Source organism: Lutzomyia longipalpis, chromosome 2, assembly GCF_024334085.1.
Source record: "Lutzomyia longipalpis isolate SR_M1_2022 chromosome 2, ASM2433408v1".
Classification (NCBI taxonomy): Eukaryota; Metazoa; Arthropoda; class Insecta; order Diptera; family Psychodidae; genus Lutzomyia; species Lutzomyia longipalpis.
Window position 1 is genome coordinate 11,019,779 of NC_074708.1, and position 24,234 is coordinate 11,044,012.

Below are 24,234 nucleotides of genomic sequence, written 5' to 3' on the forward strand. Positions count from 1 at the left end.
GTTTTCCTTGCATTTTCTGCTCTAGAGAAAATACAAAGAGAACGCCAGGAAAGTCATAAGAGCTGGAAAAGTATCAAAAAAGCCAAAAAGAAGAAAATTAAAAAGCCACAATTATCCAGATCGTCAGACATGTCATAAGAATATCCACACCACATATCCAACACAGTGGAAAACGTTTTAGTGGGATTTGTTTTTGTTGTGTCAAATTTTCAAGTTTTTCGGCTTTTCCTTTGCATTTTCCCCCTAATTCCCTGATATTCTTCTCAGTTTAGTGTTGCAAAAAGAGATCCTCAATTGATGTACTAATGAGGAATAAAGTTGAAGCAGAAGGAACTACAAAAAGGACGAAATAGTAGAACGGCGTCTTCTTCCTCACAATCCACGTCCTCTTTCACCTCACATCAGAATGTCCAGGAAGAGAAAAGCTCAGCACGATGTGCTACTGGATGATGATGATGGTAGTCAGAACTTTGAGGAATATCAGGAGGATGCAGCGGATGAGAATACAGCATTCAGAAGTTGCCACTATTGCTGTAAGTTTCTGGGAGCTTCTCAGGACAAAGAATCCCTTCAGGGATACTAAAAGGATTCATTTTGTCTTTCAGTTAAGGACTTCCCAACTTCCAAAAAGCGAATGAATCATGAAAAATACTGCAAAAGTGGCACAGTGGAGAGATTTACGTGCAAGGTAAGGAAGTTTCTGGGGCAGCAGGAAAGGATTCCTTTTCCCCGGATTTTCATTTTTTTTCTTCTTTCATTTCCTCCTTAGGTTTGTGGACTTAACTTTAGGCTAGCGCAAGGATTGGAACGTCATGAGAAGCGCCATGAACCCCCAGGGGGTTTTCTTTGTGCCATGTGCGACGAAAGGTTCACAATGGAGAACGAACGGACGCACCATCGGAACACCGAGCACAAAGTCTATCGTTGCCAGATCTGTGAGGCAAAATACGCCACAGAAGCCGAATATGTGGCTCATATTGTGAATAAGCACGGCGGAAAAGATCGTGAGCCTGTTGTTTGTCCCGACTGTGGGCAGCAATTCCGCAGTTCGGCTCAGCTGAAGCTACACAACAAGAGTAAATGTGGCACCGTGAAGATGTACGCATGCGATGAATGCAACAGCAGATTCATGACATCAAACACCCTTAAGGCGCACAAACTCATCCACATTGGGGAGAAGAAGCACCTCTGCAACTACTGCGGCAACAGTTTTCTCAGCAAGGGGCAACTCAAGGTGCACGAGAGGAGTCACACGGGTGAGAAACCCTTCAAGTGCCAGGAATGTGGGAAAGCCTTCGCGTACCGCGAGAGCCTCGTTACGCATCAGACTCTCCACACGGGGGTTCGCCCGTACGTCTGTGAGCTCTGTGGCAGTCGTTTCTCCTGCATTGGGAATCTCATTAAGCACCGTCGCTCACGCCCGGACACGTGTGGACTTCCGCAATTCCGACGCAATTCAAAGGTAACCCCACGCACGAAGACTCGCTCTCGCGGGAAGCTCACGAAAAAGCTGGAGAAACTTGTGGAGAAGAATGAAATCTCCATTGTGCATCAGCTGCATTTTATCGATGCGCACGACAATGTTCCCATAAAGGTGGAAAAGAACGACGTGGAGGTCTTTAGCGGTGATGCTGCAGGACAAGAAGCCTTCAGCGCCGCATTTATCCCAAAAATTGAAGATGCTTCCAATGAAATCCCACCAGCTGTCACTGAAGTTCTCATTCACAATGCCCAGGAGGCAGAAGATCTCGAAGATGATGTCCCGCTATCACATCTCCGCACCCAAACAATCAGCAAAGATGATCAACAATTTGTTCTGACTGAAGTTGAAATTGTTCCACGAGTAACAAAGAAACTCCCCGAGAGGCGACCTAGAGAAACAAAGCAAGCTCAGGCCAAGAGAACGTCGACAAAACGAACCCCAAAACAGGAGAAAGAAATTGAGAAAGTCGTTCCGGAACATGATTCAAACAATATAAGTTTCTTGGATGTTGATGATCTTCCAGAAGCATCGGATGATGATGGTACAAATGATGCCGATGCTGCAGAACCTCTTGATGAATCCCTGCAATACGACGAATCAGATGAATCGGAAGAATTTGAGGAAGCGGAGGAGAAAGAACAAACTATTCAGGTTGAGGATCAAGACTGGGAACCGAAGGAGGCAAAAAAGAAGAAGGTAGCTGATAAAACATCAATGGTGCATGAATATAAATGCGATAAATGCCCCAAGATGTTTTGCTACAAAACCATCTACAATTTGCACCTCAAACGTGAACACGGGATGGCTGTTAATGATGAAGATCTCCCCAATCAGCCACGCTACAGTAAGATCCTCTTTCCGCGTGATCGTGTGCACGAGTGTCGATTCTGCAAGAGGAAGTACGCCAATAAACCAGCTCTGCTGAAGCACGAAGAGAATCATGGTGAGTTGAGAAATTCATTTAATCTCTTTTAATGCCTTTAAGAAAATCAAAGATCACGGCATGAATTCTCTAAGATTGAAAAACTCCCGTGATAAACTCCTGAAGGCTTTTGCGCTTTAAAAGAAACGTGAAAACCGGGAAAATCTTACGGGAGTTTATCACGGATGCATTATTTTCTTAAAGGATCAAGCTCACGTAAAGTTTTCTTCACTTTTTCCCTGCAAAAAGCCTTCGGGAGTTTATCACGAGAGTTTTTCACTCTTAGAGAATACAGCCCCATGACAGTTTTAACATGCAATACCTCTTCCACACAGGCCCTGAAGGAAACCTCCATGTGAAATGCTTGGTGTGCAAGGAATACTTTGAGAATGAAGAGAAGGAGAAGGAGCATCGCTTGGAGAAGCACAAAGACAGGATAACGTGCAAGATGTGCTTCAAGCTCTACCGCGATGAGCAGCACTTGCAGACGCACATCAAGAATTGCCACACGAAGGTGGGAATAAAGAAAACAACTCACTTATGCGGGAAATGCGGGAAGAGTTTCACCTCCAAGACAGCCATGATGGATCACGAGCGATCGGATTGTGGCAAATCGCCAATTTATCAATGTGAGGACTGCAAGAAATTCTACCACAGTGCTGGTTCACTGAAGACACACCGACAAATCCACACGGGTGAATTCCCGAATCTCTGTAAGTACTGCGGCAAGGGTTTCCGGACACCGGGGCAGCTCAAAGTGCACGAACGCATTCACACGGGTGAGAAACCCTTCCAGTGCTCCTACTGCCCCAAATCATTTAGTCATCGTGAAAGTCTCCTTACGCACATCTCCCTGCACACGGGCTTCAAGAGATTCCAATGCAGTGGCTGTGGGCAGCGCTTCACGTGCATCTCCAACCTCCAGGCACATCGGAAGGCTCACGCTGATACGTGTGGCTTAGTGCCGAATTGCACAAAGGCAGTGGGACGGATTGTGGATGCACAAACAAAACTCCCCAAGAAGGAGATGCAGGAAGTGAAGATGGAGTAGTCATCCATCCTCTACTTCTGGGATTTTCTTTTAAATTAAGTCACCTTCGAGACTAGAAGGCTTAAGTCTCATTCGGAAGGCATCTTTTGGGCTTTTCCCCTTTCAGAATTAAGATCTTCAGTCGTTTTATGAGGAAAATCATGTAGAATATTCCATAAAAAAAGCTATCAGTGTGTCTGATTAGAGTTTCAAGCAAAATACAAAGTCAATGTTCATAATAAAAGAGATATTTTTGATTTCTAAACAACTTTGGGGCCGTACTCACGATTTTTTCTCGTCAATCTCTCTAAATCCGGCTCCAGGACATCCTCTTCGGCAGCTTCATCGAGAACTTCTCGAATGTTGGCAACAACCCGATCAATGTCCATTCCTTCTTTCGCCGAAATAGGGAGGATTCGTTCGAAATTGAGAAGTTTCCTCGGTCGAATCTCTTCTGGGCATTCCGCAACTTGCTCCTCAAGCCGATGGAGATTGGGTTGAATCCTCTCAAATTCCTCAGAAGCTCCCTCAAGATCCAACTTGTTGATTAGCAGTATCGAAGGTTTTTCCAGCAATGTGGGATCGTACAGTTCAAGTTCTCGATTCAAGGCGTAGACATTTTGCAAGCAGGTGCGTTTCTGATGCTGAGGACTCAGCTGAAAACCAAAAATATCCGCAATGAGGATTAGCATTCTCGTCCTTTCGACGTGCTTCAGGAATTTGTGCCCCATTCCGATATTTGCGTGGGCTCCCTCAATCAACCCCGGGAGGTCTGCCACGGAGATTTGCCGGTAGTCTGTGTACTCAATAATACCCAGTTGAGGTTTTATCGTTGTGACTGAAAGGGAATCCAGGAAATTAATTAAATTGAATGAGAAAAAAATCCTCCCGGAAGGGCACACTTACATGGATAGGAAGCAATCTTTGGGGATGCTTTGGAGATTGCCTTCAAGAATGTACTTTTCCCAGCATTTGGGAACCCAACGAGCCCGGCATCGGCAATTAATTTGAGATCCAGCGTCAATGTGCGCGATTGACCAGGTTGACCGATGAAGGAGTTCCCGGAGCAACCACCTGGCCCTCCACCGGCTGCTGTGAATGTCTTCCCCTCCTCATTGAGATCCCCAATTTTTCGCCCAGTCTCATCGATGACTGTAATGCCAACCGGCACAGAAATTCTCTGATCATTGCCGCGTCTTCCCAAAAGGCGCACCTTTGTACTGTCCTCCCCAGCTGCTGCCTTGATGCGCTTTGTTGAATGTGCTTTAACCACATTCTTCAGGGTATATCCTTCCTTGGCCACAAAATAGACACACCCTCCCTGCCCTCCAACACCCCCAATTTTGGGAAAACCATTCCCACCATGTCCTCCAGTTACGGTCAATCGAAGGCTGTCCAGGAAGTGTGGGCGAAAGTGTTTCCTTATAAACTGCCAGGAAAAAGACTCCGTGAATATCCTTCTCTTTGTTCAGGACACATCCTACTCACCTTCCCACCGGAATACAGCAAATTACTCGTTAGAAAAACCATTCGGAAACTCACAAAAATTCAGCGTCTTTCAGCATGCAATTAGGCATGAAGATAGCAGACAGTGAATTTTGAGCACTTGCAACTAACTTCATCGTTCAAAGGGACATCAAAGTGACAGCACGTAAACAAATAATAAAAAATTTCACTGAATTTTGCAAATTTTCTTCCAAAAATCCACCCAAGAACTTTTTCCTGGCCCTCCTGGCCAATTCTGAGGAATTAAGGATAATGAAAAAATGCCAGAGTGTTAGAATAAACTCACTGTGTTGGTGAATTATCAGAATATTTGAGAGAAAAGTGCAAAAATGGCTCGAGATTTGAGGGAGGAAGCAACATCCCAGGAGATTCCTAGCGATGATGAGGATTTGAAGCAAATCTGGTCAGAGTATCAAGCAGATACACAATCTGAGTGCAAAAATGAATCCTTTAGACTCGATTGCTGCTACTGCGGTAAGTCCTAAAGGGTTAAATGAGACGCAAATTGATGAAAATTCCTTCAAATAATCCCCTTTGTGCTTCCTTTTACAGCTGAGAGATTCCCATCTTCCAAGCAGCGCTTCCGCCATGAGAAAACCTGTGTAATTGGTCCAGTTGAGAGGTTTTCGTGTAAGTTGTGTTGCATCAATTTCCGATACGAACAGGGATTGTGGCGGCATGATCTTCGTCATCAACTTCCAGGAGGATTCCTCTGTCACATCTGCAATGCTGGATTTACATCCCACACTGATCGTGTTCAACACATGGATGCTCAGCATCGTGAATATAAATGCCAAATCTGTGTGGGGAGCTTCCGGAAGAAGGTGGACTACGTTAATCACATTGTACGGACGCACAGCAACTGCAAGTGTTGGATCCTCCAGAAGAGTGTCAAAGAGGAAGAGGCCATTAAGGATAGTACTCAGCTGACGTGTGATAAATGTGGAAGTTGTATGGGAAGCCTGGCGGCTAAACTGGAGCAACTTGCGGGTGAAAATGAAGTCTCCATCATTCATCCCATGGAGACAATTCACATTGAGGAATATCCTGCGAAACAAGACAAAATCCCAACGGATGTAGAGCTGTTTAATGGAATTGCCGATGAACCACAAAAATCCAAGCCAATTCGCCGTTCTCCGAAGAGACGGAAACGTCCATCTCCGGAAAAAATTCTCATTACAAGTGACGAAGAATTTCCAGATCTCGATGATGATTTACCTCTGTCTCGATTGAAGAAACAAGCAACAACAACAGAACATTACACTGTTGAGGAAGTCATCGAACCTCCGGAAAGGAGGAGAAATAAAAGGAAGAGAATATCAATTGAATCAGGAAATTCAGACGGCTCCAATGAAGTTGCTTTTCAGGATGTGAGTGAATCAAATGATTCTCTAAAGAACTGGGTGAAAGCAGCTGGAGGACGACGGAGGAGATCATCAACAAATGACGAGCAGAAGATTTGCAAAATTCCCGAATATCGCTGCAAACTCTGCCCGCAGATCTATTGCTTCGAGAAGAGGTACCTTGGGCACCTTAAAACGGAGCATGGAATTGAGATGAAGCCTGAATCTGAGAATGAAAATGACAGCCAGTACAACTTGAAGGAGACTTTCTTACTTGGCTACCGGAAGCACGGATGTAGATTCTGCAAAAGACGCTTTGCCACCAAGGAAGCCCTCACGAACCATGAGAGATGCCACAGTAAGCTTCATCAGTGATCTTTCTCAGGCAATCTTCACGTTTAAATTAATATAAAATTTAATCTTTCAGCTCCTGACGGGAAGCTTCGGATTAAATGCACGCTGTGCAGTGAACTCTTTGAGGATGAGCAGCAGATAAAGGAGCACAAGAAGTCAGTTCACAGGGATGAAGTAACGTGTAAGTTTTGCAATAAAACTTACGCCGGAGAACGCAACTTGCAGACTCACATCGATCTTCGGCACACAAAGACTAAAACAATCAAAAAGATGACCTACCTGTGCAGGAAATGTGGCAAGAATTTCACCTCCAAGACTGCTCTGCTGGATCATGAGCGATCAGACTGCGGCAAAGCACCCATCTATCAATGCGATGTGTGCAAGAAGTTCTACCACAGCGCTGGTTCCCTGAAAGGTCACAAAACTCTCCATACAAAAGTCAGGCCGTTCTTGTGCAAATTCTGCGGGAAGTCCTACAGGAATCCCGGGCAGTTGCGTGTGCACGAGAGGACGCACACAGGAGAGAAGCCACATAAGTGCACATACTGCCCGAAGGCATTCAGTCACAGAGAAACCCTCCTAACTCACATCACAATGCACACGGGCTTCAAGAGATTCATGTGCTCAGGCTGTGGCAAGAGATTTGCCTGCATCTCCAATCTTCAGGTGCACCGGAAGGCACATGCAGACACATGTGGGTTGGTGCCTAATTGTACGAAAGCCGTTGGGCCAATGGATATTCATTTAATGCCCCAGGAAGATAATCAGATGTAAAGGAAATGTGCAAAAAAAACGTTAATTTGGGATTATTTGTGTATGCCGAAGAAGCATAAAATAGCCAAGAATAGACGTTTAAAAAAATAAATGGAAATTGTAATCTTTTATCTTGTCTTTTCATTGCTTAATCTCAACTCTTTCCTGGAAAATCTTCTGGGGAAAATCCTCAAGAGAATTTTGTACTGAAATTTCAAGATTTCAAGCGAATTTCAAGGGTTTTTTTTCGTCGCTGAATAAGGCCCAATATTAGAAAAAAAAACTTACTGTAAGATTCTGGATTGATTTCCTCTGCTTCCGCATAAGTTTTCTGGATTTATTCTTACCGGAAATTAGCAGATCCCTTGGATTTTGGCGCAATCTTCCTCTGGAGAGTTTTTGTTTTTGTTTTTCACAGCCTGCTCCTTTAATTTCCTTCAATGAAAATTCTTTATTGGAATACTGCGACTACTCATTGCTTTTTTTAATTTTAATTGAAAATGCAAAATGGATCAAACTTTTTTAGAAGCCAAGAAAAGCAAAAAAAAATATCCTTTTCCATTGTTTTATTGAGTATTTAATGAAGTTTATTGATAAAAAATAATTGTCTATTTCTGAAAAGAACAAACTTTTGAAGTCTTTGAAGTTCTAACGTAAATTAACAAAGGTAAAATTTGCTCTAAAACATTTCATTTTGATCTTTTTCTTTTGAATTCAGCGGCCCCTCCATGGGTCCCATTGTTTTCGTGCAATTCGGCACTAAGCCACACGTATCGGCATGACTCCGCCGATGTGCCTGGAGGTTGGAGATGCATGTAAAACGCTTCCCACAACCGCTGCACATGAATCTCTTGAAGCCCGTATGTACTGTGAGGTGTGTTTTAAGGCTTTCTCTGTGCGCGAATGCCTTTGGGCAGAAGGTGCACTGGTATGGCTTCTCACCAGTGTGGGATCGTTCGTGCACCACAACTTCCGCTTTTGTCTTGAAGGACTTCTTGCAGAATCTACATGAGAATGCTTTGACGTCTGAATGGGTGACTTTGTGTGATCTGAGTGTTGCCGGTGAGACAAAGTGCTTGTGACACTGCTCACATTCGTACAGGTAGGATTTCCCACAGTTGGAACGTTCGTGATCCGCATGTGTACGCCTGCATTGGAAATTCTTCCCACATTTCCCACACAGGTACATCGTTTTGGTGATTTTCTGCTTTAGATGAAGCAATTTCACATGAGCCCTGAGGCAGGATTCATTCTTGAAACTCTTCTCGCACTGAGTACACGTTAGCTTATCCTTGTGTGCTGCTGTTTTGTGATCCTCCATCAATTGACGATCATCGAAATATTCATCACAGAATTTACATTTTATCTGAGCTTTTCCATTTATCACTAAAAAAAAATTAAAAAATAAAAAAGGAAGAATAAAATGAAAAGACAGATTTTGTTTCTGAACTTACTGTGAGTCCTTTTTATGTGCACCTCCAGGGATTTCTCCTCGTAGAATATCTTCTTGCAGAACTTACAATCAATCCTCTCCATTTGAATTTCAATGCCATGCGTTGCCTTGAGATGCTTCACAAAGCACTTCTCAACTGTGAAGGTGTGTGCACAGCGGTGGCAGTTGTAGGTTCTCAATTTCCTGTGATCATTCTGAATGTGCATCGTCATTTGAGACTTCCTCCTGAATTTCTTCTCGCAATGTGTGCAAGAGAAGGGCTTCTCTTCGTGAACTTTCTTGTGAATTTTTAAATATTTTTCCGATGGGAAAGTCTTCGTGCACTCCTCACAGGAATATGATCCATTTGATTCATTTTCCTTTCGCTTTTCTTGCTTTTCCTTTGAAATAATCTGCTCTTTTCGTCCTCTCGGGAGTTTTGGGATTATCCCTGAAAGAAGAAATATAAATTACATTTTTTTTTTCATGCAGGATTCTCAGAGAATCCTCACCATGTTTGATCCTCATGTGATTCTTGAAGGAGGATTCAGTTTTGTACGTTCTATGACAGTTTTCGCAGTAAAATAACTTATTTGTGACATCTCCGGCTTCCTGGGGCCAATCCTCATCATCACTGTTCATTTTATGCAATCTCCTGCAGTGCATGATCATTTTCTGGGGATACAGGAACTGCTTCCCACAGCGCTTGCACTCATAGTCGAGCTCTTTGTCTCCGTGGATAGTCCTCCTCTTCCTCTTCCGCTTCGGCTTCTTTGACACTGCTGCTGGTTGTGGAACTGAACGTTCTTCCTCACTCTTTACTTTCTGCTCAGATTCACTACCACTATCCACCCCTTGCCCCCAATTGTCATTATCCTGATAGTCAGATAAATCATCCTCTTCTTTCTTTGTCTCAGGATTTGGTTCAATCTCTGGGGATTTTTCTTCGTCTTTGGGCACAACAACTTCATCAATATTGGCAACAAATAGTTCCTCTGTTGAAGGTTCTCTTTTGAGATTCAATGGATCAACAACATTCAGTAATTCCTCACTCTTCGATTCATCTTTTTCATTCTCATTTAACTGTGAACTGTGGGTGGTCAGGATGTGCGCAACATACAGCATGGCATCCTTACATCGCACCAGACAGATGTGACACTGAAATATCCGATGATTTGCAATCCTGTGTTGCATTCGAGCTGTGGAATTTGTGAATTGAGCATCACAGGAGAAGCAGAAGAAACTTCCGGGATCCTTGTGGCGCTCCTGATGACGCACCAAATACTTTTTCATACTAAAATTAATGCTACATTCCTGGGAAAAATAAAAACTCTCATCAGCATTATTCCAAAGAGATAAACTTAAAAGATAAATCCCAAACCTGGCATGTAAATCTCCTTGTTGAGCCATCCTTGCAGAATCTCTCGTGGTTGTAGCACTGCAGGGCTGTTGGAAATACATTTCCTAGAAATCACAAAAAATGTCCGGAAGATCAATTAATGGGAATGAGAGACAATTACCAAAGGAAACTCACTGCAGTAGAAGCAATCTTTCCTGAAGAATTTCTCTCGATGATCCTGTAATTTATCCTCATGGTAATCAAGCCAATTCTCACGGAAATCCTCGTTTATTCCCAAAATCTCCTGGTCACAGTCATCTTCAGCCTTTGGGGGCATCTTTCTTTTATTAATTCTTCTTTTAAATTAAAGTTTTTCAAAAAAAATCCTTCAGAATCTTGAAAAACTCAAAATTATAGGGTGACACAAATCAGCCTGAAAAAATTATTTTGACCAAATTGACAGAACGTTATTTAACCTATTCTGTCATTTTCTGCATATTTTTGCCCATTTTTCCTTGAAAAAATGGATAACTTCTAATGAAAATAGGAAAATATTTAGAGAATGAGTTATAATAATGCAGAAAATGCAAAGAAAAACTGAAAAATATTGAGAAATCTCATGAAAAATGATCAAAACCGTTTTTGAAGTTTGACAAAAATAACGCTAATTAGGTTAACGATTCACTTTTGGTTACTTTGGCTAAAAAAAACTTTTATAGTGTTTTAAAATTATTTTAAGGATTCTAGTGCAGGATTAGAATTTTAAGATCAGGAGAAAAGGACAAAAGCAAGAAAATGGCTCCAAAGGAAGGAGATGGCTTAGGGCAGGATATTCTGTCCCACAGTGAGGATTTCCGGGAAAACTGGCTGGAGTATCATGAAGACAGACTCCAAGAGCTACGAGATGAATTCTTCAGAACGAGCTGCCACTTTTGCGGTAAGCCTTCCTCCACTTTCCTGCCCACAAATTCTTCATCTGGACAATTTTTTTAATTCCAGGAAAAGAATTCCCAACAGCCCTAAAATCCTTCTGTCATGAAAGATTCTGCAAAGAAGGCTCCAAGGAGAGATTTACCTGCAAGGTAATTAATAATTATTATCCCTGAGAAGGCAGATTTGCAATGAAAATCTCTTCTAGAACTGCGGAATCAATTTCAAAAGCAAGGAAGACTTGAAGCATCATGGGAAGCGTCACAGGAAGCCAGGAGGATACTTTTGCTTCTCCTGTGATACCCAATTCACATCTCCTGCAGCCAGAATCCAACACAGAATCACACAACATCGAGTCTATCAGTGTCAAATCTGCCTGATTAAATACAAAAGCTCTGCGGATTATGTCAAGCACATCCTGACCAGCCACGATGACGCCAAGTTACTTATTCCAAAAGAAGAAGTAGTTGAAATTGAAACAATCGATGATGAGGAACAGAAATATCAAGATGTTCACCAAGATCCTTTGATCATTAAATGTGAACCTACACCGGAAGCACCCATAGTTGTGAATTCCGTTCAAGTTGAAGCAGAAGATGTGGAGAATACCTTTGACGACTTTGAGCCAGATCATGCAGATTCTGGCTCTGAAACAGACAATTCTAACAAGCTTGATAATGCTGAAAGCGTTAAAAGTAAATCAACGTCCAAAAATTCAGAGAATATCCTAAAAGATGTTGTGAAAGATCCTCCTGATGATGCACCGGAAAAGATAGGAAGTAAATATTCCTGTAAATTGTGCCGTAAAACATTCAGCCAGATTTATTCATGGGATCGTCATTATAAATTTCACTGTAATATATTTTTTTCTTAACATAAATTTTTGTTTCAAAGCATAAAAGCATAATAATTTCCAGGTCCTAAGCGGAAGCCTCTGAGGCCTCACTGCAAAACATGCAGGAAGTTCTTTGAAAGTGAGGAAATGCTGGAAAATCATGCAAAACTCTGCATGGTTACATGCGCCATCTGCAATAGGAAGTTCCATAGCAAGAAAAACCTCCTCCAGCACATCCTGTCGGTGCATCAAAATATCAAAATCCCATCTCCGGAGGTATTTTGTGATAAATGTGGCTCAAAGTTTAGACTGAAAGTTGATCTTGAGCAGCATAAGATGTCAGATTGTGGTAAGAAACAGCCCTATGAATGCTCAATTTGCAAAAAGGCATTTTCCTTGGAGAGCAAAATGAGGTATCACGTGAAAGTTGTCCATGGGGAGAAGCCCTTTTCCTGCCAATACTGCGAAAAGAGATTCAGAATGAGGGAGGATATGGATTTCCACGTGCATAACGTCCACAAGAGGAAGTCTGAGACTTTCAACTGCCACCTATGTCCTGGAATTTATGAAAAAGAGAGGATCTACGTGAAGCACATGAAAACAATGCATGGCGTTGAGATGGAGAGACCGAGTGGGATTCACGGATGCAACTACTGCAGACGAATGTACATAACGAAGGAACGTCTGCAGAGGCACATAAAAAGGATGCACAGTGAGTTTATTCCTCCTCAAATTGAGCAAATTAAAAGCTTTGAATTCCTCTTCCAGCTATTGATAATAAGATTCTCATAAAGTGCACAGAATGCAAGGAAATGTTCAGCAGTAAGGCAGCAATGCAGGAGCACAGGACAACAATGCACAAGGATAAATTTGTTTGTCACATTTGCAATAAATCTTTCATGTCCCGACGAAGTCTCCCACTTCACATAAAGGCGAAGCATACAAAAGAGAAAATTGCCTATCGGAATCTCTACTTGTGCGGCAGATGCGGAAAGGCTTTTCGCAATAGGGTTGCGCATCAGGATCACGAGAGGACAAATTGTGGGAAATCCTTCATCTATCAGTGTGATGTGTGCAAGAAGAAATTGGCAACGCTGGGAAGCTTGAAAACACACAAATTAACCCACACGGATAACAAGGCATTCTCATGCTCCTTTTGTGACAAGTCCTTCAGGACAGCTGCTCAGAAGAAGTCACATGAGAGATCTCACACGGGGGAGAGACCCTACAAGTGTACCTACTGCCCAAAGGCATTCAGTCACACCAGTACCCTCGCAACGCATCTTACAGTTCACACGGGCATCAAGCGGTACATGTGCAGCGGATGTGGACAGAGATTCACCTGCTTGTCCAACTTGAGAGTCCATCGAACGAGTCATGCTGAAACTTGTGGGCTCGTACCGAATAATACGAAACCCCTGGAGCCGTTGGATGATCGAATGAAGCTGAAAGATGATCAAATGGAGGAAGAAGATGAATAGAAGAGATAAATAAACTTATTTTATTTGTCGTGTAATTATTGCTTATCCTTTGTTCTCCTCCTGTTATCTTCACTTCTGCCCTATATCTCTCAATAATGCGCAAGAAATAATAGACCTGCCTAGCCTAGATTGGTTGAGCCTTCTGATCTAGGTTTTCTCAGCTAGACTAGCTAGGTGGGCTAGAAGACTGTTTGGGATAACCAGCCTAGCTAAGATTGCCTAGACTTTCCAACTTAGACTACCTGGACTGCCTAAATTAGACTATCTGGACTTCTTGAGATAACTAACTGAAGCCCAGATTGTCTAGATTTTCCAATATAGACTGACTGAGCTGGCTTAATTAGCCTAGACGCCTGTTGAACCTTTAGAAAAACGATATTTTGTGAAAAATGAGCAAATCTTCTGAAAAAAAAAAATGCAAAATGGCGCCCTTTTTTCAAGATGGCTGAAGTTTTCATTAGTCTTTCTCATTTTATGGCTAAATGAGTAAAGCTAGAGGCTTGCAGTTTGGAGAAAATTGTCGGTTTAAAAATCTCTAGATTTGGGCTGCTTGAACAATCTTCCCCTCCTCAAGAATGTATTATCAGGATTATCAGATATTCAGGAAAATAAAAGATTCTTGATTTATTTAAAGTTTAATTCTTTTATTCTCTCAAACTTCATCACATTCCCCTATTGTTTAGGTGGCCCAGAAGGTCCTGGAACAGGACCCATAAGCGGCGTAAGTCCACAAGTACTCGCATTACTCTTCCGGTGTGCCCTCAAATTGGATTGGCACGTGAATCTATCGCCACATCCGCTGCACACGTACCTCTTCACGCCCGTGTGGGTGCTCAGATGAATCTGAAGCGTTGAATAGTGCACAAAAGCTTCGGAGCAGTAGGTGCATTTGAATAGCTTCTCTCCCGTGTGGATCCTCTCGTGTACCAATGCCTGATGTTTCTTGAAGAATTTTTTATCGCAGAACTGACATGGAAATGCCCGAACTCCCGAATGGGTGACTTTGTGAGATTTTAGAGTTCCTGCTGTTGTGAAAAACTTCTGGCATTGATCGCATTGATACTGCGGGGATTTTCCGCAATTCTCCTCGTGTTGTCTCATAACGCTACAACTATTGAAAGTTTTCCCACACAATTCACAGAGGAATTTCCTTTGATTTTCCTTTCTCTTCTCGTGATGTCTCTGAATGTGATTTTGTAGACCTGTTTCGCTGCTCAGTGATTTGTTGCACAAAGTACATGTTAGTACATCAACATGTGATGCTTTTATGTGCTTCATCATTGCTGCTTTATCATCAAAGAATTCATCACAGTGTTTACATTTTATTTGAACTTTCCCATTAAAAGCTGCAAAAATTTGAATGGAAATAAATTTTAAAATTATTTTGAGAATGAGAATGATTTTCTTTTACTCACTGTGTCGCTTTATCATGTGCCTCTGCAGGCAGGCTTCATTGTAGAATTTCCCTTTGCAGAATTTGCACCCATGAGTGGGGCATATTACCTCCACCTCAATCCCATGAAGATTCCTCATGTGTTTGGCGTAGGCGGCTTCTATCCTGAAACCTTTATTGCAGACTTTGCAGTAGAACTTTTGGGCAAATGCCAGGAGATCATTCACATGGCTCTTCATGTGAGCTTTCCTTTCGAATGGCGATTTAAAGGACATTTCACAACTTGTGCACGCATACGGCTTCTCTCCGTGCGTGAACATGTGTTCCCTCAGCTTCCGCCTCAGTCGAAAGATCTTCGTGCACCTTTCACACTTGAAGGCAGCCTCTTTTCCACAATTTGTATTTTTGTGATCTTTGTAGTCTCCTTGTGTCTTGCAGCGCTGCCCACACTTTTTGCACTTGGTGAAGTACGTTCCAAAGGATCGATCTATGTGACTCTTCAAGTGTTTTTTCAATGATACTTTTAAGCCCAAGATTTTATTGCAATAGGCACATTGAAAATTGCACGTCTCCTTATGTTTCATCAGATCATTTACGTCCGTGAAGTCTTTGTTGCAATTGTGACAATAAATCCTCAATCCGATTCCTAAAAAATGAGTCAATTTAAAAGTTTTTAGTCAGCAAATTATTTTTCTTTTTTTGATATTTTCAGCATAATTTATACCTCCATCAATATGTTGTCGCTTATGCTTCCTTAGAGTATCAGATCTTGCAAATTCTTTTCCACATATTTTGCAATCATTCCTCCTACTTATTACCACGTAATTCTCAGTGAATTGTGGATCATTTTCAATGTTCCTGTTGTGCTTGCTTTCGTAGTGTTGGATTAGCATTTCACGTTGCAAAAAAATGCAATTACAGTCTTTGCACGTGAACTTCTTGCTTAGAGATGAAATTTTCTCTTTGAGTTGAAAAAAGAATCGTTAATTAATAAAAGCAAAATTGAATTAAAAGAAAAGTTAATCAAATTAGGAACAAACTCACCGTGATTTTCGAATGTATGCAATGTAAGTTGCTTTGCATTGAAGCAAATGGTCTGACATACTTTGCACGTGAGCTTCTTAACTATGGAGCTCTGCAAATTCAAATTCTCATCGTCAGGACTTGTATTGTGCTTCCTCTGCAAATGCAACATTAGATTTGTAGAGCGGAAGTACGTAGCGCCACAGATGTGGCAACAATGCTCCTCCTCATCATCCAAAAGGCTCAAATCTCGACCTTTGGTATCTGTTGCTGCAGCATTTTCAGCATCATTGCAAGCTAACTTATCGTATTCATCATCACTGTGCTCCTTCTTCACGAAACTTTCCACGGAAACCTTTTCAATTTCACATTTCGCTTCAACGTGATCTTTGTGACTCTTTTTGTGGAGTTCAAATGAAGATTTTGTGCTCAGAATCTTACTGCAAATAGTGCATTTGAACTGACACACCTCCCTATGTTTCTTCAAGAGGGATTCATTGGCGTCTGAAGATTAAAAAAAAATCAAATAAGAGAATTATTGATGATCAATTAAGCTCCTTCTTACCATGATACTCCTTGTGCCTGACGAGGGATGTACATGCGGCAAACTCTTTATCACAAATCCTGCAAATGTATCTCTTTCTCATTACAGCACAACTCTCAATAAACTCCTTATTGTCCTCAAAGTCCTTCATATGCTTGACTCTGTAGTGAACAATTAGCTGTTCTGGATGGAGATAAATGCATCTGCACTCTTTGCATTCGTACTTCCTTCCCTTTCCTGCTTTCGCATAACCTCCAGAAGGACGTTGAGGAAGTTTTGCGGCTGTTTCGGCTGAATTAGATTTATTAACATTTATTTTTTAAAATAAAAAAGAAAAATGATTTTGTTGAGAAAAACTCACATTGAAATGCTTTTTCATTAACAGAAGATAAGACTTTCTTTCCATGAGAAGATTCCCTCTCCCGTGCTAAAAAAAACAAGAAGTTAATTCGTGATCGTTTCGATTTTAAAAATCTCAATAAAAATGCGTCTCACCGTGAACATCCTTATGCCTCATTAAGGACGTAAATGTTGGAAATTCTCTGTTGCAAATATTGCAGATGTATTTCTTCCGCATTATACTACAATCCTCAATGAATTGCTGATCATTTTCAATGTCTTTATTGTGTTTGGCTCTGTAGTGAAGGATTAGATCACTTGGCAGGAGATAGATGTATCTGCATTCCTTGCACATGAATTTCTTGCTTTTTCCTCTATTTTCTTCCAGATCGATCCTCCGATGCGTTTTTGGGGCTTCAAAGAAACAAATTCAATCATTTAAAAGCAAGAAGAATAGTCAGAAATGCTAAAAAGGAAAACGGGAAAGGACGCTTACCGTGAAATTTTGCAGTATGCTCTTCAAGTTTAGCATCATTTTCGCAAACAAGATTGCACACATTGCAGGAAACTTTATAATCCTTCAAACTTTTCGTCATGGATTCTTTTGGTTTGCTTTTTGGACGAGTCAAGCCCAATGCTGAAGCTTAAAGAAGAGAATTTTTCGAATTTTTAAATCAAAATCGATGTTTTTTGCATTTTTTACTTTCGTTTAAAACAGTTGGGATTTGAAAGTATTTGAATTGCAACAAGCGTCAGTTAGGCGGCCATTTTTGAAATTTTAGCGTGCTTACAATGCAGGAAACAAGTTTTTTTTTATTGACAGATAAGTGAATTAGAACAAAGGTAGAAAATCAGAAAGGAAAATCGACTGGAGAATTAAGAAATGACTTTTGTGGGCCTAGCTTGTCTGTAATCGTGACTCTAAGGATAGTCCAAGGTCGATTATGGCTTGGATCATGATCAATTGAATTGGATTGAAATATCTGAAAAATTCTGCTACCAAAAGTTGTGTAAATTCAAAGGAATAAGAGATACGTACCATGGGATATTCTCATATGCGATCTTCGGGCTAATTCCCCAGAGAAGACACATTGGCATATTTCACAGGTTACTGGAACACCTTTCAAAATATCCGGTTTGAGTTCTTCTGGCCAATTCTCGTCATCACTCTGCATTTCGTGATTGTTTTTCAAATGACCCATTAAGCCGATAGCCTTACAGAACTTTTTGCCACAGATGTGGCAGTAGTAGTTAATATCTACTAAAGCATTAGTGGAAGTTGAAGCTTCCACAACTGGGTTGTCTTCCTGTATTTCGTAGTCGAAATAATCAAAATCATCTTCTTGTTTGAGGTGATCAAGAACATCTTCTTGCTTCACATTGCCAAGATCCACATAATCCATGATAATTTCCATTGGAACTTCCTTCTCATTCTGACCTCCCTCCATTGACACGCCACGTCTGCCTGCTGCATTGCATGTTAGTTTGTGTTCCCTCAATTCACATCCATAATACTGCCGACAGTTTCTGCAGAAATGTTTCTTTTCCGGATCTAAAATGGAAGAAAATGAATTTTAATTGATTTATTAATTAGAAAAATAGACAAAATCATGTCCTTACCATGAATGTACTTATGCCTCATTAGGGAAGAAGGTGTTGGAAATTCTCTATCGCAAATCTCACAGTAGTACTGCTTCCTCATTTTCACACAATCCTCAATGAATTGTGGATCATTTTCATAATTCTTATTGTGTTTGACTTTGTAGTGGCGCACAAGCTTTTCGGATTCAACGTACATGCATTGGCAGTCCTTGCATGCGTACTTTTTGGTTTTAACTGTGGTGGCTTTAGCTGAAAAAAATTAAAAATTAAAGAATGTTTTAAAAAAAAAAATTCTAAAAAATTAGAAAACTTACCGTGAGTTTCTTTATTATGAAGAACAAGTTGATATTTGTTGGGATATTCTTTGAGGCATTTCTTGCACTGGAATGTCTTGTTTCTGAAGCTCTGGAGTTCCGGTGGCCAATTTTCATCATCGCTCTGCATGTTGTGCTTTTGTTTCAAATGAGCCACCAAGTTTAGAGCTTTGCAGTACTTCTTCCCACAGATTCGGCAATGAAATTCAACATTTCTGGAAGTAGTTAAAGTTTTCTCCTCCTCATTGTCAGACTCTTCGTCTTCTGAGACAAATGGATCTCTCATATTCGTCTCATAGCTTATTTCTTCATTTTTAATTTCAACAACTGATTCGAAAGGCTCTTCAAACAGGGGCTCTGTTTTGACCACAGACAAATTAAAGTCATTGAGATTTTGCTCATCATTCCCATCTCTGGTATTTTGAACATCCCTATGAGTGGTCAGGATGTGCTGGACGTAGTCTACTGACGTTGAGCACTTCATCATGCAGATTTGACACTGAAACTCACGATGTTGGGCTTCTCTGTGCTCCAGCCGGGCTGCTGCTGTTGTAAAATTTTCATTGCAGGACGAACATGGAAAACCTCCTGGGTTTTGATGCCGCTCCTCATGCTGTTTCAGTATCTGCTGCGTTGTAAAGTTCAATCGGCATACCTGACATGGAAATCTCTTAGTTTGACCTTCTTGGCAGTATCCTTCATGAGACATCCATTGCCTCACAGACGGAAATTTTGCATCTGTGAATTCCCAAGAGAGATTTAATTCAAGGAAATGATTTAGAGAAAAAAAAGATTGATGTCTTACCGCAGTAATAGCAGAGCTGCCTAATGAATTGTCTTTCCCCCTTCCAATTAATGTCTTCCTGGTATTCTATCCAGTTTTGGATAAAGTCCTCATCATCACTGGGAATCTCGTCCTGATCATGCTCTTCTTGCTTCCTTAGGCTTGTCATAGTTGAAGACGCCATTCTTTAATATTTTTTCTCACTCTCAGGCAGTTAAGACTTTTTTGTTTATACCTAGATTATTTTATCTTTTGGCAAAATAAAAATATTCGGTTTTAACATTTCACAAAACAAAACAAGATCGCAAATCTCGTGTCGCGAATATGAAACAGCTGATCGTCAAACACCCATAAAAACGTAAACAATAAACTGTCAAATTTTTAAACACCAAAGAAAATACAAAAAGACGGTTTTATTCTTTTTCTTTATACATTTTTTTATTATTTAAATATTACAATCAACAATAATAAAAGGTACATTATGATTAAACAATCAATAATCCAATAATCTAATCGCAGAAACGATTAACAAAGGCAGGAATAAGGGAAAAGTCCCAAAGAATCAAAATAATTAATAGAGCCAACTAACGAAGGCTTTAATAAAGGATAAACATCCTAAAAGACTAAAGAACGACTAAAAACACCAAGGGTTTGATAAAGGACCTTTTATCACAATGATAGAAAAGGACAATACTTAATCAATTGAAGTAGCCAGGAACATTTGCAACACAATCGGTTGAAACAAAGTCAATGATATAAAAAAAAATTATCTCAAAAAAAGACAAAATCACCACCAAGTCGCAGCAAACAAACTGCTGTACGACATGTCAAAAAATAAAAGATATAGAATTATGTTCCAAAAGACTCAAACCCAGAACGAAACTTCCACCACAGAAAATAAAAAAAAACAAAAGGAGGAAGAAAAATTAAAATATAACAGAAGCGACAAAGGACCCTTCATCGTAATGTTCGAGAAGGAAAACTCCAGCACATTAGAAGTTGCCAGAGATATCTGCAACTCAATCGGCCGAAACAAGATCGTTGAGATAAAAAAATTTCACAACAGAAACATGTAACAACAAAAACATTATTGATGCAGCAAATAGATTGCTGCAAGATCCCAACTTATTGAGGATCAAAAAATACAAAAAAATATATGTACCAGAGGTGTACTTAATCTCGACCGGGGTGATTGACAACATCCCAACAGACTTTGACAGCAACGAAATGATTCAGGAATCGGAAAGTGAAATAAAAGCACAATGCGAAAAATATATAAATCTCCTAAAAATCTTCAGTAGAAGTAGAGGAGGAGCCCATTATGTTTCTCATGCAGGTTGAGTATGAGAAACTTCTTGGAATTTGATAACGCATCTCATGCTATTTCAGACTCTGCTGCGTCCTAATGTTCCGTCCGCATTCCTGCAAAAATTCAATCTTTTCTTCAATCTATTTTTTAAAACTTATCTTTGATTCCTTACCTGATAAATGTAAATATTTGTGGTATATACTCTGCCCCACCGACAGAAATTCCGCATCATGTGGGCACCCATCAGAACCAAGCTCGTAATAGCTTGAGCTTCCTGAGGATGCCATTACTGTCATCACTAGAGCTTTCATAAGAAGAGTACCCATTGTTTGAGAATCAGGACGATTTTTAGGGCACATCTGGCAGGCATTACTGAAATATTCAAGAACGAAAGCTCAACTATCTGTACAACAGTTTGGAATCTATTAGTTTGTTAATTTACCTGATCGTTTTCTTTCCTCTTCTGATCACCTTACTGAGTCTCACCGACTCATATTTTCGTTAGGGTGTAACTTACGGCAAGAAAATCCTGCCGTAACACTATAATTTATTCCTGGATTTTGTTAGAATCCAGGAAAATAAAGAAAAGGATGTGGCTTCACTACCCACGTGTTGCACGTGTTTGATAAACTTGACGCATAGTTAGCGTCCCCAAAATGACATCAATCAGCTGATGTCAAACACCCATAAAAATGAAAACAGTCAAATTTATTTAGTTAGAGGACACAACAGTTAAAATTTTTCTTGATGATTAGGTTTTTAAAGATAAAAGCTTTAAAACTGAATTAAAATAGTTTTTAATTTTGTGTAAAAAAATCAAGGATAACTAGAAAATGGCTCCAAAGGCAGAGGATGACTTAGGGCAGGATATTCTGTCTTACAGTGAGGATTTCCGGGAAAACTGGCTGGAGTATCATGAAGACAGACTCCAAGAACAACGAGATGAATTCTTCAGAACGAGCTGCCACTTTTGCGGTAAGCCTTCCTCCACTTTCCTGCCCAAAAATTCTTCATCTAGACATTTTTTTTAATTCCAGGAAAAGAATTCCCAACTGCCCTGAAATCCTTCTGTCATGAAAGATTCTGCAAAGAAGGCTCCAATGAGAGATTTACCTGCAAGGTAATTAATAATTATTATCCCTGAGAAGGCAGATTTGCAATGAAAATCTCTTCTAGAACTGCGGAATCAATTTCAAGAGCAAGGAAGACTTGAAGCATCACGGGAAGCGTCACAGGAAGCCAGGAGGATACTTTTGCTTCTCCTGTGATACTCAATTCACATCTCCTGCAGCCAGAATCCAACACAGAATCACACAACATCGAGTCTATCAGTGCCAAATCTGCCTGATTAAATACAAAAGCTCTGCGGACTATGTCAGGCATATTCTGATCACCCACACTGAGCCTAAAACTGAAACCCCCAAAGGGGAAAGATCAGAAGTTATTAGTTCGGAGGATTATGATGAGGCGAAATATCAAGAAGCATTTGATCGGGATCCTCTAGTAATGAAAATAGAATCTTCAACGGAAGATTTGAGTCAAATTTCCGAGGAGGCTGTCAAGGATGAGGAGGTAAAGACGTTAGATTGGGATTCCACTGCCAAGGAAGAAGTCCTGGAAGAAGTCATTGAGCATGATGATATGGATATTGTGGAATACATCTATGAATCCTCTGACAATGAGATAAATTCCAGCGACATGAATCAGGATGAATTGAAGATCAAAGGAGAAATCAGTTCAGATAAAAGGACATCCCGCGATTCTTCTCCGAGAAAATCCTTGCCAACTAGCTTTGCGTGCAGTCGCTGCGTGAAAGTTTTCAACATGCCACAAAAACTAATCACGCACTGCAGGAAGACCCACCGCATGCAAAGTGATGATGAAGATTGGCCTCGGGATGCCACAGAATTCATGGAAAATCGATACTTTTGCACATTCTGCAATAAGAATTTCGACGTAACATCCTTTTCCAAGCACATGAGGAGGCATCATGGTCCTGATGGAAATCATCGATTCTTTTGCATTCTGTGCGAAAGAGCATTCCGGAGTAAGGGAATATTTGAACGGCACAGGATGGCGTGCAAAGTAACCTGTTCCGTTTGCAACAAGAACTTCATGTCGAAGGACAGTCTGAAAATTCACGTTGAATCTCACGTGAAGGATATGAAGCATTTGCAGGGTAATCGGATAAGGCACGTTGAGAAGCCCTATCAGTGCGAATTTTGCAGTCAATCCTTCACAAAGGAACGCTACAGGTTGACACACATTCAATTCCGCCATAAGAGATTCAGCGACGCTAAAATCTTCAGCTGCCACATTTGTGCTGGTACGTACCATGTTGAATTGGCTTTTGTGAAGCATATGAAGAATGCTCATGGGATTGAGATGGAAAGACCCAGTGGGATGCATCATTGCAATTACTGCAAGAAGGGGAATCTCACAAAGGACAAACTGGAGAAGCATATGATGAAGGTTCACTGTAAGTTTCTCATCTCTTGAAAGAATTCTTCAAGATTAATCAGATTTAAATTTTATTTTGCAGATGTTAATGGGAAAATGCAGGCAAAATGCAAATATTGCGGAGAATACTTTGATGACATGGAAGCAGTCAAGGAGCACAGATTAGCCGCGCACAGGGATAAATTCACATGCAAGATCTGCGATAAGACTTTCAAGCACGAAGGAAGTCTCATTGCACATACAAATCTCAAGCACACAGAGGAGCGAACGTATGCCCAAAAGAGATTTCTCTGTGGGAAATGTGGCAAAGGGTTCGTCAATAAAACAGCCCATCGTGATCATGAGCAGTCAAATTGTGGTCAAACACCGATGTATCAGTGCGACATTTGTCACAAATTCCTCGCAACGCAGGGATCACTGAAGAGTCACAAATTAATCCACGCCGACATCAAGGCATTCAGCTGTAGCTTCTGTGAGAAGTCATTTAGGAATTTAAATCATGTCCAGCGGCACGAGAGGACCCACACCGGTGAACGACCCTATCTGTGCACCTTCTGCCCAAAGGCATTCAGTCACAAGGAGACTCTCAACACGCACCTGACCACCCACACGGGCATCAAGAGGTACATGTGCAGCGGATGTGAGCAGAGATTCACGTGCATCTCCAACCTCCAGGCACACCGTCGAAGTCATGCCAATACTTGTGGGCTTGTGCCAAATTGCACAAAGGTCATACATCCCATGGAGACCTTCCCTCAAGATGAATTCGTGGAGAATGTTCAAATTTCCGAATAATAGTTGATAACATGAAAATAAATGAATTTTCTTATAAAGATTTTCTTTTTTTTTACTCATAAACTAATTAATTAAGATCGCAAAGAAACAATTTGAATTTCTGTAAAAGTAACAAAGCCTGAAGAAAACAAAAAAAAATTGTCGAAACGTCGCTAAATGACAGAGATTGCTGCCGTTTTATTTCGAAATGAAAGTTCTGTAGTAAAAATAACGATTTTATGACCAAAAATACGATAATTTTTACGATTTTAGAGCCAAAAACT

The 24,234-nt window shown here is 40.7% G+C and overlaps 6 protein-coding genes across 6 annotated transcripts in view; 2 read left to right on the top strand and 4 right to left on the bottom strand.

The window, feature by feature from the left end:
- The window catches only part of LOC129790699 (transmembrane protease serine 9-like), a 776,474-nt gene that overhangs the window by 417,578 nt on the left and 334,662 nt on the right, over positions 1–24,234 (bottom strand). The gene's annotated exons all lie outside the window — the stretch shown is intronic.
- Positions 101–24,009, top strand: LOC129789197 (uncharacterized). The gene is made up of 19 exons (XM_055825846.1): positions 101–533; positions 606–688; positions 770–2,426; positions 2,741–3,455; positions 5,264–5,415; positions 5,494–6,642; positions 6,712–7,408; positions 8,110–8,161; positions 10,910–11,099; positions 11,162–11,244; positions 11,301–11,946; positions 12,010–12,639; positions 12,696–13,406; positions 14,092–14,237; positions 14,852–15,040; positions 21,547–21,691; positions 21,754–21,836; positions 21,893–23,195; positions 23,259–24,009. The coding sequence occupies exons 1-19, from the start codon at positions 407–409 to the stop codon at positions 23,969–23,971; spliced, it is 9,471 nt and encodes a 3,156-aa protein (XP_055681821.1). The 5' UTR covers positions 101–406; the 3' UTR covers positions 23,972–24,009.
- Positions 3,668–5,025, bottom strand: LOC129790718 (GTP-binding protein 10 homolog). The gene is made up of 3 exons (XM_055828391.1): positions 4,924–5,025; positions 4,342–4,864; positions 3,668–4,273 (listed from the first exon to the last, which is right to left on the bottom strand). The coding sequence occupies exons 1-3, from the start codon at positions 4,963–4,965 to the stop codon at positions 3,696–3,698; spliced, it is 1,143 nt and encodes a 380-aa protein (XP_055684366.1). The 5' UTR covers positions 4,966–5,025; the 3' UTR covers positions 3,668–3,695.
- Positions 5,061–7,520, top strand: LOC129790687 (zinc finger protein 20-like). Its single transcript, XM_055828351.1, has 3 exons — positions 5,061–5,415; positions 5,494–6,642; positions 6,712–7,520. Exons 1-3 carry the CDS (start codon positions 5,271–5,273, stop codon positions 7,410–7,412), a joined length of 1,995 nt encoding a protein of 664 aa, XP_055684326.1. The 5' UTR covers positions 5,061–5,270; the 3' UTR covers positions 7,413–7,520.
- LOC129790682 (oocyte zinc finger protein XlCOF6-like) lies at positions 7,941–10,812 on the bottom strand. Its single transcript, XM_055828347.1, has 5 exons — positions 10,358–10,812; positions 10,205–10,287; positions 9,336–10,137; positions 8,846–9,274; positions 7,941–8,777 (listed from the first exon to the last, which is right to left on the bottom strand). The coding sequence occupies exons 1-5, from the start codon at positions 10,497–10,499 to the stop codon at positions 8,071–8,073; spliced, it is 2,163 nt and encodes a 720-aa protein (XP_055684322.1). The 5' UTR covers positions 10,500–10,812; the 3' UTR covers positions 7,941–8,070.
- LOC129790648 (zinc finger protein 208-like) lies at positions 14,038–19,686 on the bottom strand. Its single transcript, XM_055828254.1, has 12 exons — positions 19,429–19,686; positions 18,624–19,361; positions 18,328–18,558; positions 17,747–18,259; positions 17,204–17,350; positions 16,864–17,121; positions 16,730–16,795; positions 16,390–16,659; positions 15,846–16,328; positions 15,526–15,762; positions 14,824–15,447; positions 14,038–14,754 (listed from the first exon to the last, which is right to left on the bottom strand). The coding sequence occupies exons 1-12, from the start codon at positions 19,589–19,591 to the stop codon at positions 14,081–14,083; spliced, it is 4,404 nt and encodes a 1,467-aa protein (XP_055684229.1). The 5' UTR covers positions 19,592–19,686; the 3' UTR covers positions 14,038–14,080.

Bases quoted from the DNA above. Each gene is read 5' to 3' on its own strand.
- LOC129790718 (XM_055828391.1), bottom strand. From the start codon at position 4,965: ATGGTTTTTCTAACGAGTAATTTGCTGTATTCCGGTGGGAAG. The intron at 4,865-4,923 runs GTGAGTAGGATG...TTTTCCTGGCAG, and splicing joins TGCTGTATTCCGGTGGGAAG to TTTATAAGGAAACACTTTCG. The intron at 4,274-4,341 runs GTAAGTGTGCCC...ATTCCCTTTCAG, and splicing joins AAAGATTGCTTCCTATCCAT to TCACAACGATAAAACCTCAA.
- LOC129790687 (XM_055828351.1), top strand. From the start codon at position 5,271: ATGGCTCGAGATTTGAGGGAGGAAGCAACATCCCAGGAGATTCCTAGC. The intron at 5,416-5,493 runs GTAAGTCCTAAA...TTCCTTTTACAG, and splicing joins ACTCGATTGCTGCTACTGCG to CTGAGAGATTCCCATCTTCC. The intron at 6,643-6,711 runs GTAAGCTTCATC...TTAATCTTTCAG, and splicing joins GAACCATGAGAGATGCCACA to CTCCTGACGGGAAGCTTCGG.
- LOC129790648 (XM_055828254.1), bottom strand. From the start codon at position 19,591: ATGGCGTCTTCAACTATGACAAGCCTAAGGAAGCAAGAAGAGCATGAT. The intron at 17,122-17,203 runs GTAAGCGTCCTT...GTTTCTTTGAAG, and splicing joins GCATACTGCAAAATTTCACG to CCCCAAAAACGCATCGGAGG. The intron at 15,448-15,525 runs GTATAAATTATG...CTCATTTTTTAG, and splicing joins GCGACAACATATTGATGGAG to GAATCGGATTGAGGATTTAT.
- LOC129790682 (XM_055828347.1), bottom strand. From the start codon at position 10,499: ATGCCCCCAAAGGCTGAAGATGACTGTGACCAGGAGATTTTGGGAATA. The intron at 10,288-10,357 runs GTGAGTTTCCTT...TGTGATTTCTAG, and splicing joins GAAAGATTGCTTCTACTGCA to GAAATGTATTTCCAACAGCC. The intron at 9,275-9,335 runs GTGAGGATTCTC...TTCTTCTTTCAG, and splicing joins TCACATGAGGATCAAACATG to GGATAATCCCAAAACTCCCG.
- LOC129789197 (XM_055825846.1), top strand. From the start codon at position 407: ATGTCCAGGAAGAGAAAAGCTCAGCACGATGTGCTACTGGATGATGAT. The intron at 6,643-6,711 runs GTAAGCTTCATC...TTAATCTTTCAG, and splicing joins GAACCATGAGAGATGCCACA to CTCCTGACGGGAAGCTTCGG. The intron at 23,196-23,258 runs GTAAGTTTCTCA...TTTATTTTGCAG, and splicing joins GCATATGATGAAGGTTCACT to ATGTTAATGGGAAAATGCAG.